Source organism: Coffea arabica, chromosome 1e (genome assembly GCF_036785885.1).
Source record: "Coffea arabica cultivar ET-39 chromosome 1e, Coffea Arabica ET-39 HiFi, whole genome shotgun sequence".
Classification (NCBI taxonomy): Eukaryota; Viridiplantae; Streptophyta; class Magnoliopsida; order Gentianales; family Rubiaceae; genus Coffea; species Coffea arabica.
In genome coordinates, this window is record NC_092311.1 from 55111011 (window position 1) to 55123509 (window position 12499).

Below are 12499 nucleotides of genomic sequence, written 5' to 3' on the forward strand. Positions count from 1 at the left end.
ACCTTTCAAAGTTATTCCCGTCCATTTCCATACGCACCTAAGATGGGCCAGCCAGGTAAAGTCAAAAAGGTTGCGCTGAAACAAACTTCTGCGTGTAATTTAGACCGCAAGCGCTGCCGCTTCCACAAGTCCGCTACGCTACACACTTTCAAGGTTAAAACAGGTAAAACGTGGAATAGCAGCAATTTTCAAAATAATAACCAAGCAACTGGTGAGAAATCAACTGCCGAATAAATATCTCAGAACTGGGCAAAGTTGCCAATGGCCGGTTGTGCCTCATTCCAAGTAATCAGAAGAAGCCAATACTGTACAACAGAATGGAGTGATTGCCTTTTTAACTTCGTTCTAGAAGTAACCTTGCTTTTCCTCGCAGTTCGGCTAGCGTAGAAACCGCACTTTGATGGCAACTGTTGTTGGCCACAATGGTTGATAAATTCTTCATCACATTTTTCAGCTCTTCTTTCTGATGAGTTGAAAATTTGTCCTTCGGTCCCTTTATTCTCCCATAGGTTTCCTCAAAATCTCGAGACTTCAATGTGGCCTTCTGGAGCACAGCATCAGGAAGTCCTGAAATGAAGCGAGAAACAACTAATCAGAAAAGCAAAAAATAAAAATGTTAAGGTTCCTAGACTAGAAAGTTCCCTCTTCGGATGGAATACTTCGAGGTTGCAAGGCCTATTTTCCACCCATCAAAATACTTGAAAACAATTCTGTTCAGATTTCTCTTTCATTCAAGACCAGCTAGTGATTGCTAATAAAGCCACAGATGCTCCTTGCTCTTTCAATAACCGGTCACTCAATTAAAAAAAAAAAAAAAAATCTCCAATTGCCTCTAAAATGGTTAATCAATCAATAGCAGAAAATAATGACTAACCAGACCCAAAAGAAGCCTGATCTTGCATCTAGTGGCACCTTGGAGGGAGATAGAGAGAGGGAAGGGAAGACACGGGAGGATGGAGAGGCCAGGAGCCAAGAGGGAGTCTTTGGGCTTAAATTATTTACAGGAAACCAAAAAAACAACTTTACCAGCTAGCCTTGCAACATTGACACCATAACTTTTGGGGCACGCACCAGGGGTCAACCTGTAAAGAAATGTAACATCCTCCAGACCTTCAATTCCTCTGCCAACTTGGCATGCCATGTGAAACAGGGAAACCTGTACACCAAGGATACAATTGGACTATGTATCACTAGTTCTTTGAAAATGAAAGACTAGATTAATAATCATAACTGGAGAAAAACTTAGCTTATCATAAATCAGCCAATAATTAACTACCGCTTGGATCAAATTCCGTTTAACCAATTCATTTGTGTTAGCTTGGCTAAATATCCTTGAACAAGATTCCACAGTTATTCATACCTTGGGATCTCTCTCATAGTCAATAGCCAATCGATGATAATGAGTAGAGACCATTCCTCGACAATGTACCTTGTGGGCAAAGTGATCAAGAACAGATTCACTGCAGAAGGAAAACACAGAAGGCCAAAGTAAGTAATGTGAATGAAAGCATCAAACCAAAATTCTGAAGAATGTTCTTGCCATACTGGTACATACGCTATTGCTTGTCCATCTGAAGTTGACGTTCCTCGTCCAAGCTCATCCAATGCAACAATTGAATTTCTAGTTGCCAATGACTGTATTAACCATCAAAATTGGCTCAATTAGAAAGCAAATTTCAATTTGTTTATGGCCTCACTGCAGTAACAAATGTTTCAACATAAACTTGTTCCCTGAACAAGGTTAACTGTTCTGTGTAACCAACTTGGATCTAGTTCACGAAGAATCCTTTTCTTTTTTCTTTCTTCATTTCTTGTAACTCATATAAGCAGAACCAAAACATACTGATTAATGATACAACTCTCAGAAATCAATAATAACAGTCTCTAAGTGGGATGCAAGAAATTCACAAGACTAAGACAGGTTTCTAAAAGAGGAAGCAACTAATATAACTGCATCTCACCAGCATAGATGCAGTTTCTAAAAGTTCTGTCAAGAATGTACTTTGCCCTGCCATAATGTGATCTATTGCACCCATTCGAACAAAGATGCGGTCAACAGGAGACATGACAAAGCTTTGAGCTGGTACATCTGCTCCGACCTGGGAAAAATCAAAAGCAAAGTAACTAATAGACAAACTAACGACATATCAAGCCACATAACCGAATTATCACCTGTGCCAGAATAACAGCCAAGCAAACTTGACGCAGAAGAGTTGACTTTCCACCCATGTTAGGCCCAGTGAGCAAGATAAAGCTGGCATGTTCAGAACCACCAAGAGTAACATCATTGGGGACAAAGCCACCCTTGCCTAGAGAATCACTTCTAAGGGTAGGGTGCCCTAAACTTTTGGCAGTAAGGCAGGGCACTGCATCTGGAGACGATGAGCCAGTAATAATTGGACGACAAGCTTGTCCTTCATAGTAGTCACATGCAATAGAGATGCTAATTAAAACATCCAGCTCTGCAAAATTACCAATGTCTACCATGTATAAGATATTTCAAGCCAACAAATCTCTTTTAATTACAATCATGAAAACTTAACGTGTTTCAGATAATAACCAAGCAAAACAGAAGACCATGGTATATAAAAGTCTACTAGTAATTGTAATTCGACAAGAACTACATTCTGTTTACTGCTTCATAATTTCCTACTAATCAAAGGCTGAGACTAATGAATTGCAGAATTTGATTCTAAAACTCCCACTTTGTATCTGGTGCTTGAGAGCTTCACGCGCAAAAAAGATTCTCCAAAAATTTGTACTTCTAAGAGGAAAATACATATATACATACTTGTTCCAGATTCGCGTCTTGTTATTAAGTATTCACAAACGGTATGTGCTTCCTTTGGGTAACTTTTTGGTTGGGAAGCTGCTATTCTAGAATGCAGACTCCGACAAGCTATTACATAGTTGCAAACATACAGGAAAACAAACAAAGAATAACAAAAATCTTAGAAGTTATCTTTTCAATCGATGAATCCCGTGACTCAGAAAAGACCAGAACAAATTTTCCTGTAAAATAAAGGATTTGCAAACCAACCACCCAATCAACATCTGAATGGATCAGATTATACCTGCAGCAGTAGAAACCAACTGTCTCCACATATTATGATGCGCACTGAATCTTCCAACCAACCTCTGGAAGATGCTTTTCAACTTGGATTCCTTTTCAGATTCCGCCTGTGACAGCTCACCCAACAACTTTTTGATAACGGGGGTCCAATAACGGAAAAAACCCTGTGGATAATAGGTTTGGAAGGGAACGTTTAGATGACTGCACAACAGAACACATGATGTAATCCCAAACTTACAAATTTCGTGGCCTGAGCACAATAATTAAGTTTTTTACCCAGGAGCTAATCACTCATATGGAGATCAATGTCAGTCCAAAAGAATAATATAAAAGTGCAGTTTCTTGCGCACTATTATGGAAGGTATTGATTTTCAGATTCTTAATCTAACAATTGGGATCAAATTGATTTTCCCCACCATGTAATGATATCAAAGTGCGGTGCTTTGAGCACCATTATGAAGGAGCAGATGAACTTCAGATTCTTAATCAACCAGAACCAGTATGCTCATGTAGACATAGCTCTGCCATCCTACCAGACATAAGGTCATGTTGCAGTCTCATACTAGTAACTGTACTCCACCCACCCATCCACCTCCCCCCCCCCCTCTTGAGGTTTTAATCCTTTACCACTGGTTAGTTTCCGTCACTAACATCATAAGAGCATTATTCCAATGGTCATTAACCTTACAATTTATCTCAAAGCTATATGAATCGTGTAACTCCAATGGGCAAGTCACATCATTGCAGCAGGAAATCAGCATTTACCTCTAAACTTACTATAAAATTTTTTGATCTTTTCAGAACACATAAACTTGTGTTCTACCTTTTTAGATGATTGTAACTCATAATCACGCGGAGTCCTCCTGCACAAACTTTCTGGCACTTCCAAAAGGTAGGCATCTTTCCCCACTGTAACGTAATTGACCTAAAAAAGAATGCACATGTTAAAACCTGATGAAAATAACAAAAACAACCCAATATCAATACTTTGGTCATCATCAGGCAGGTTCTTACAGATGCATCTCCAAGTAACCTGCGCTGCTCCTTCAAATGTTCCATCAAATAAGATTCCACCTCCCTGACATTTTTGCAGGCATCATCATATTCTTTATCAGCCCCTTTTCTAGGTATTATACGACCAGAATTATTTGCTTCCACCCAGTCAAAAGCATCCATGAAGTGCTTCATAACTGAATGTACATCAGGAAGACCTTTACCTGCAAAAGATATTCATGTATAAAAATTCCAAAGCAAGGTTTGCATCACATTGCTAATATATAAATTGAAGTTGTACCAGGAGTCAATAAATGATGTAATAGCCTCGAATCCACATTTTCCAAAATTGAAGCAAGTGAAGAGCATGCATGATAAATGAGTTCACATCCACGCAAAGCTGATATAAACTCTTGAAGCTGCTTCTTTGCTGCATCCTCATACAGGATTACTTTATTTGCATTCCTTCCAGTGGCTTCACTGCATGCAAGCCAAAACAAATGACATGAGAGTATCACCAAAATTCTTTCAAAAGTATATAACATCTAAAACAGCACCAACTTTACCTGCTTGCGAAGATGCGTGCAAGCAAACGCTCAACATCTTGAAGCCTGGACAACTCTTTTCGGAACTCAAGGACGGAAGGTAGATTAACTCCCTAGAATACAATGAGGAAAAAAAAGTTTCTTAAAATGAAGAGTTGCATTCTCAATACATGAACAAAATAGACATCAGAAAGTCATCAATTGTGAGAACATAAATATTAAAGAGGAAACTAAAATGGTTAAATGACTGGCAATATCCTCAGAAAAATTACTACCTATATCCAACAAGCAAAGCAAGTCAAATGCTATGAAGAAAAACTGTCAGGGGAAAAATGACTATGCAGGCATCATCAAATACATTGTATTTTAAAAATTTTTCACTTTGTTGGTATATTTCAACAGTGTAACAACTAAAACAAAACTGGTAATATTGTTGGCTGAAAAAAACACTTTTCATAAAAACTGAAGCAGCCAAAATGATGAAACATATGAAGCAAGCAGAACTAAAGGAAATTATATAAGAAGTCAAAAAAGGGGGAGGGGAAGTTCATGATCTCACTGAATAGGTTTTGCATGGAGACAACTAAACTTGAACAGACAGTTGTCGTAATTGAAAATATAGGGAAAACAATATAAATGAAAAAAGACCCCTTTGGTTACCATTGGATTGCAATGGAAGTTGAGTTCACTTGCTTTGAACAGATTGTGCCTTCAATTTACAAAATTTCCAGATGTGGAAAAAACGTATTTCAGAGAGCAAGGACACAATTAAAATTTTGAACATATGATGCCATGATTTCAGATCAAATTGTATCTCAATCAAACCTCTGAAATCTCCCATTCTTTTCCCTTTTTCTTTATAACCCTTTCAATTCACCTTGCTCGATTATGATGGAACAAAAATCCAACAAGAAGAATGACTCATATATAACAACCACCCCCCTCTCCAGCTTTACATCTAACTCCAAGCAGCGCAATCTTATAGCACAAGTACAATACAATGCCAACCCAGTTTTGACAAAAGAACACTGTTTGTACTTGATTCGCACGACCATGCTTTTGCAAGGTTCATTTCCAACATTATCATACCTTTAGTCCTGCTACAGCATCCTGGCGTTCATGTATCAATTCCACATGACACAAAGGCCTTGCAAGCCATTTTTTAAGTAACCTTTTGCCAAAAGCTGTCACACAATGGTTCATCTGTGCATACAATGTCCTTCATAAACAAGGAAATTACCCAAACATAAGGTCGCAAATGATTAAAATGAAACAAGAAAATCAATGTCAGCCAACTGGCTTCATACCCAAAACTATCTCCATTTCTGCTGTTTTCAAAAATCTCAAGATTCTCCAAAGCAGCTGCATCCAAAACCATGTATGGCATTTGAGAAATATTACCCAAACCAGAACACGGGAGTGACTCAAACTTCGCAAATCTAAGTAGAGATTCATCCAGAAAAGCTTTCTTCAAGTAGAAAAGAATGCCTCCAAGAGCTGAGAGTGCATAGCTTCCGTTCTCCCCTGCAGCCAGAAGCTCAGCCAAAATGTCTGGCAAGCATTCCCCACCATCTTTAACTGAAGATTGAATTGCATGTGACACTGCACCATTTTGAGATAAAGAACATGTCTGATTATTAATTCGCTGAAAAATACAATTTACTTCATTTATGGTTTTCTCTGCATCCCAGAATTCCGAAAGAGGAAGCAACTCATTAATTAAAGGATTCCGTGTATGTCGTAGAAGTAGTCTCTCCGTCTCAGGGCTTAGCAGTTTAGCAGGTTTAACGATTTCCACCGGCCTTAACTCAGATAATAGACAACAGAGGATGCTGCAGTCTGAATCATCCCTGAACTGGTTCAAAAATACGTATATGGTTAGACGTATCATTGTAAAAGATATGATCAGGGACAGGGAAATTAGTGTGCGGTACAGCCTGATAAGAGGTTTTTAAGCACACAAGGGATGCCTACCAGATGCCAAAACACAGGGAGAAATGCAAGCATAATTTTGTAATAATGTTTATACCAGATGCATATATGCAAAACATGCATACCCATTTAGCATATATAACCATCTCCAATTAAAAGATTGGCCATATCTCAGACCCTGTTGAGATTAAGTCATGAACCTAAATTCAAGCAGTTCCAGGTGATGTTTCCATCTAACGTAATCACACATCAATCAGCCAGCCAATGAATAAGTCGTTTATGATATAATTCCAAAGTACATAAAGGAATATATACTCCCGTAACTTTTCACTTTATGTATAAAAAGTACAATCATACTAGTCACAGCCTCACACCTGTCCAAGCATAATCTTGCTTGTGGCTACGTCAACCACACATACACCGAATATTTGCTGTGCAAGCTGATTTCCTGAGCTTGGAAAGTTTTCAATCACTGACATCAAATAAGCAGCATCAGGGTTTGCTGAGAGCATTTCTCCTTCTGTTAATGTTCCTTTTGTGACTACAGCACATATTTCACGTTTTACAACCTGAAAATCATTGGCACATATCAAAGCTACTGTTAGAGAAGCACATGCCCTACAAAATAAACTACAAGTTCATTAAGGTCCACCAGAGATATTGTATGTGTAATCATTACCTTATCTTTAGAGCCCATCTCTCTGCGACGCATCTCAAGCTGCTCAGGTGTTTCTGTTTGCTCCACAACAAGAACACGATAACCCTGCTCAGTCAAAGCAACTGAAATAAGAGGCAGAGCAATATAGGCTAATTAGCCGCACCAAAAAGCCTGAATGATAGCTTGAAGTTGAAAAATATTAGCAATCACAACCTTTCTTGCCAGTTTTTCCACATTCATTGAGAAGTTCTTTTCTGGAAAGCCACAATGAGGTTGATCTCCCTAACAAGGGAAACAGATAACATAAACCTCGGCACAAATTACAAAAATTTTGTGACAAAAAGCTGCTAAAAATTTCATACTACAAAATGCATAAAGAATGATGAATAATCAACATTGTCTATTAACTAATCCCTCTTAAGACGAAAGAAGGCTTCATGAAAATGCACTTCCATTAAGTATTTTACATCTTTCCTTCATCGATAACTACCTTCATGTATTGCAAATCCAGCTCTTTGGCACCAACATGTGCGTCCATTTCAAAGAGTTCATAAAATTTGCCCATCTGATTTATCAGCAAGTAAGTCATATTGTCAGCTTTAGGAAATAGAGTAAGATGATCGACTAAAAAGTTAAGAAAATGACAATCTTTGAACCAAACAAATACCTTGAAAAACATAACCTTGTCCATGTGCTTTGACTTAAAGTCCCACCATTGTCTCTAAAAATTAAAAAGTCAACACTAACTTTCTCAAAGCTGATAAGTAACCTCAAACACATAACAAATAACCAGAAAAAAAAAAAAAAGAATTACCTGGCCATCTGATAAACGTTTTAAAAACTCTGGCGGCAAGTACAAAGTTTTTGGATCATAATCCACATGTCCAGGACGTCGTCTATTGGCATCCCTACGGTCCCTGTTGATGCAAAGAAAGATGCTTGATTACCATCAAATTTTCGTAAGCAAAAGAAACTAAATCCACGTAAACTAGAGTGGCCAGTGGCGGAGCCAAGACCCTAGGGTGAGGGTGGTCAATCTTCGACAACACATGAAATCAAAAAATAGTATAGTTAAAACTAATGGATATTTATGTGAAACACAAATTCTCTTTTCTAAGTTTAATACGCTTTGAAGTTTATATTGTAATATCTTTGTAAGTTTAATACGTTTTGAAGTCATATTGTGCTTAAATTTAGAAGTGAAAATCATTCTGTATATTTACATTTAGAAACTTCGAAAGAATTTATTCTTGAAATAACCTCCACAATTAACTTTAAGTACATCTAAAGTTCTAGTGAATGGTAACAATTATGAATTTTAATTTTTTGGGGGGTCAATGTAGACGGAAAAGATAATTTGTAAAATTTTAGTGTGGGCAAATAAGAAGCTAACTTTAAAATTTTACGATAAATTTTTCTAAGCTTAATAACTCATTTTCTCAAAATTAAGTGGAGGGCAATCCTTCCCCCCCCCCTTCTCCCCAAAAAAAAAACCCACTTAATAGCATGTGGGTCCACCAGTGATAGTGGCCAATTAAAGGTGCCAAAAGTTTAGTAAATTTCCCCTTTTTATACCATTTGAAAAAAAAAAAACTGGTTTCCGTACTCATATTATGCACAAAGATGTTGGCTGGAAAACTCAAACCAGAACTTACTTCCCCAAGAACCACAGCTTTCCTGCTTCGCGTGCACCAAATCTTTCTTCGGCAACATCTATTGAAGTTCTACAACTATCAATACCCTTCTCACCTGCAACAGCCAAATATAAAGTTGCAGGCAGTTGATGCACTTCAACGGGAAATAATAAAACAAGAACAGAGATAACGTAATCACATACTTGGATAACCAGAGGACCTTCTTACTTTCCTTTTCTTTAATAGTTATATTTTTTTATTAATTTTTTATTACATACCTCCAACAAGTTCTCAGCATAAAATAATTATTTGATTCTAGTGACCAATTCACATTTTAGTGGAACAAGACAATAATTCTTAAGTCAAAAACTACTGGATAAAATGCTGGAATAGCTGGTTAAACCTCAAGCACGAAAACCATAAGGGTGAAAAAAAAAAAGAAACAGCCATAGCAGTGATGCCTAAGAAGCGGACATGCTACAGCCTGGAGCTTTATGCATAAGAAAAGGGTGAAGTACCATTTCTAAGCATTTATAAGAAGCATTTATAACAAATTAAGTGAAAATCTAGAACTGGATGACGAACACTAGTACATCATTCAAAAGGACACAAAAAGAACTAGCGGCAAATCAGATTGCCTAATTTACAATAAGTATTAGCGACTGGAGAAAAAGGATAAACCAACGGAGTAAAGAAAGAAGAAACTGAAAGCTGTATTGACTTACTAATTACATTGTTCCCAGCAGGTTCAATCAAATTTTCACCCTTGACATGACAAGAAATCTTGCTGTCAATTTGCTCGGTATCTCCAACATTCTTTATCTTCTTAGAAGAATTAGCACCCAGCTTCGCCGCCCCACCCATCTTACGCTTACTGCTTCTTCCACTAGTTATTTTTCCACTACACACTCCATCATAATCCTCCTCCAATTCCATGCCCACGGGAACATCCTCGACCACCTCTCTTTCCGCAGCATTCCATCCCGACTCCTCATCATCATTGCCACCGCTCTCCTTCTCCACACAGTCGTTCTCCTCATCATCTTCCACAATTGAAATCCGTCGCAAACGGCGGAACCTCCCCCTGACAGGTACCTCCCCAACCGGCCACTCAATCTTTTCCTCGGCGAGGTTCAATAATTCCTCATCCGCATCATCATAGAGAACCAAATGCTTACCAGAGATTTCATCGAAATGTTTGACGCAGCCATGGTACCACGACTGGTCCAACGGCCAGTAAACCCTAATTCTTTTATCGACAACCTCAGGTCCGTAGGATTTCATGGGAGAAGCCGAAGCAGAAGGTGAGGAAGGGCGGATGACTAGTAACGGTTTCTTTGGTCTGGTTTCGAGAGGTGAAGGAGTGAACGGGCTGGAGCTGGGGCTACAATCAGTGGTAGGGCTAGGTTTCTTAGTGGTGAGCTTGGGGGTGGAAAATAAGGGGGGAGCAGTTGGTGATGGGGATGACGACGATGATGTCTTCTTGGAGAAGAAAGAGGTGATCTGCTGCTGTTGATTGACAAGCGGTGATCGGCCATTGCTCGTCCGACGACCAGAAGGCGCCATTTTTTGATCGACTTAGGAGAAGTAACTTTAGGAGTAGTTGCTCAATAGCAGCAGCAGCAGCAGGGAGGAGGACAGAGGAATGAATGTCTTGTCAGTGTTGTGGCTGTTTGGGGGAGGAGAATGAGAGGAGGCCGGGCACGGACGATACGAAGAAGGGAAGGCATGGGCGGGAATTTACGGAGCTTTGGCGGGAATCAAGGATTGGAGCCGGGCCAGTTTTACAATAATAAGTTTTAGACATATTGTCTTCTTTTTTCTTTTTTTTTAGCAACGATACATTTGTATAACCTAATCTAGGGAGAGAGGGAGCCTAAGGACGCTATGGTAGGAAGTTAGTGGATATACAAACCCAACTAGATTAAAATAATACTCTGACACAATCCTATATTTTTTTTCGCTACTGACGACTTGTAGGGACTTAAACCCCTCCCTGATAGCCACTGAGCCATTGGCCAGTGGTTAGTTTTACAATATGTCGCCCGGCCCCAAAATTGTGCGGACTGTGAGCAGCTCCTGTGCGCACGCAATTATTAGGAAAAAATCAATCAACCTTTATAGCGGAAAAGAAATTCATCTACTAGTAGTAGTAAATTTTAAAGAGATAATTTCATAAACCCCCTTGAGATTTTCAACAATTCACTCAACTTCTCTGAGGTTTACATAATTGTGAGGACCTCCATTGATGTAATAAAAAAACAACAATATCTTTCATTAATTATCAACTCATTGAAAAACTCTATGAAAAATTAAAGTTTTCTTATTTATTGTCAATCAATAACTCAAACTATAGTCTTTCCCATTTAATTCTTTTATTTTCTTCCTCCTACATCTGTTTTCATTCTAAACTTGTGTATTTATTTTGTGTGTATTGCCATCACTAACAAAACCATAATACATGCCAACAATCAGTGCCTACCTATCTTGGTGTCTATTCTCAATTATCTCTTTTCATTATTATTAAATAGTTTCTTAGTGCCCATTTTTGTTTTCAATTTTTTATAGGCACTAACAAATTGAAATTGTTAAATGACAACTTGAGTGATAATTTCATTATCAAACTAGATGAGGATGAAGACAGTAGCAATGATAAAAAATAAAAAATTAAGGATAAAAAGTGAAATAAGAACTAAATAAATAGTATAATATTGTGGTTGTTATGAAACAAAAAAAAAGTTCCTGAAATATTTATAATTGCATTTTGTTTATATTTTTGATTTGTAATGATTGGTGATGTTATTCTTATAAAAAGAATTTAACTGATTTTGAACTCCGTGCAGATGGAGCATATTGGATGCTGATATTAATAATGATGATTTAGACTATTTTGTATTCAAAAGGCAGCAAACTGCGATTGAAAACAAGGGATATTAATGAATATTGCTGTGTATTAAGCAAATTTTGAGAGTGATATAACATTGTAGGTAAACTTTTGGATATTTGATACAGCATTTGTAGTTGATACAATAGTCTACACCAAAAATTTTTAGATAAAAAGGGCCATTAGAACAAAATTAAGTATTTATTTAGCGGTGATTTAAATTTTGATGAATAGGCAATGCTGATTCCATGTAAAAATGAATGAAATAGAGACAATGAACCATTTTTTTCCTTTTAATTTTGTTGTGAATTATAACCCTTGTGCATTATAGAATTTTTGAGAAAAGTCTAACTTTTTAGGCCTAAAATGTTGCTTAAACAATGAAAACAAGGGAGGTAGGTATAATTTTCAAAACTCTTGAAGAGATTTTAGTAATTGTCAAAAAACTCAAGGAAGGTACTTAAAATTATCCCAAATTTAAATTCCAAGATGTTGTTGGCACTTTCTCCCACTCCTTGTATGTTTTTTTCCCCTTTTTACTCCTCAGGGTCCAAATTGTTTCTTTCTCTTGGGAGTTTGAAAGAGACTATAATATAAATATAAAATCAACAGACGTTCAATTTATTTTAAACTATGGCATTCATCTTGAAGATTTGTAGGCAGAGAAGTTGGTTAAAGCCATCGAGCACAAGCAATTAGTTTAGCCGCATGAGTTGATCAAGGAAAAGAAGACAAAAGCATGCGCGCGTATCCCAATTATGTGCTTGAGCATCAACTCCA

The 12499-nt window shown here is 37.6% G+C and overlaps 1 protein-coding gene across 2 annotated transcripts; it reads right to left on the reverse strand.

The window, feature by feature from the left end:
• Positions 1-209: 209 nt before the first annotated feature.
• On the reverse strand, positions 210-10483 carry LOC113718615 (DNA mismatch repair protein MSH6-like). Of its 2 annotated transcripts, none has more exons than XM_072065754.1 (21): positions 9561-10483; positions 8857-8950; positions 8016-8118; positions 7869-7922; positions 7692-7766; positions 7415-7483; positions 7223-7306; positions 6918-7112; positions 5919-6466; positions 5701-5830; positions 4633-4724; positions 4368-4546; positions 4088-4290; positions 3897-3998; positions 3075-3237; positions 2173-2462; positions 1962-2099; positions 1556-1635; positions 1361-1460; positions 1072-1156; positions 210-567 (listed from the first exon to the last, which is right to left on the reverse strand). In XM_072065754.1, the coding sequence occupies exons 1-21, from the start codon at positions 10399-10401 to the stop codon at positions 335-337; spliced, it is 3858 nt and encodes a 1285-aa protein (XP_071921855.1). In that variant the 5' UTR covers positions 10402-10483; the 3' UTR covers positions 210-334. The 2 variants fall into 2 exon arrangements, with proteins under 2 accessions (XP_071921855.1, XP_027099310.1); XM_027243509.2 differs by having other exon boundaries at positions 1027-1156.
• Between the last annotated feature and the right edge of the window lie 2016 nt (positions 10484-12499).

Coding starts and splice junctions, on each gene's coding strand:
- LOC113718615 (XM_027243509.2), bottom strand. CDS start 10,401: ATGGCGCCTTCTGGTCGTCGGACGAGCAATGGCCGATCACCGCTTGTC. Junction 4,547..4,632: donor GCACGCATCTTCGCAAGCAG/GTAAAGTTGGTG, acceptor GCTTGCATGCAG/TGAAGCCACTGGAAGGAATG. Junction 2,100..2,172: donor TGGCTGTTATTCTGGCACAG/GTGATAATTCGG, acceptor GATTTTTCCCAG/GTCGGAGCAGATGTACCAGC.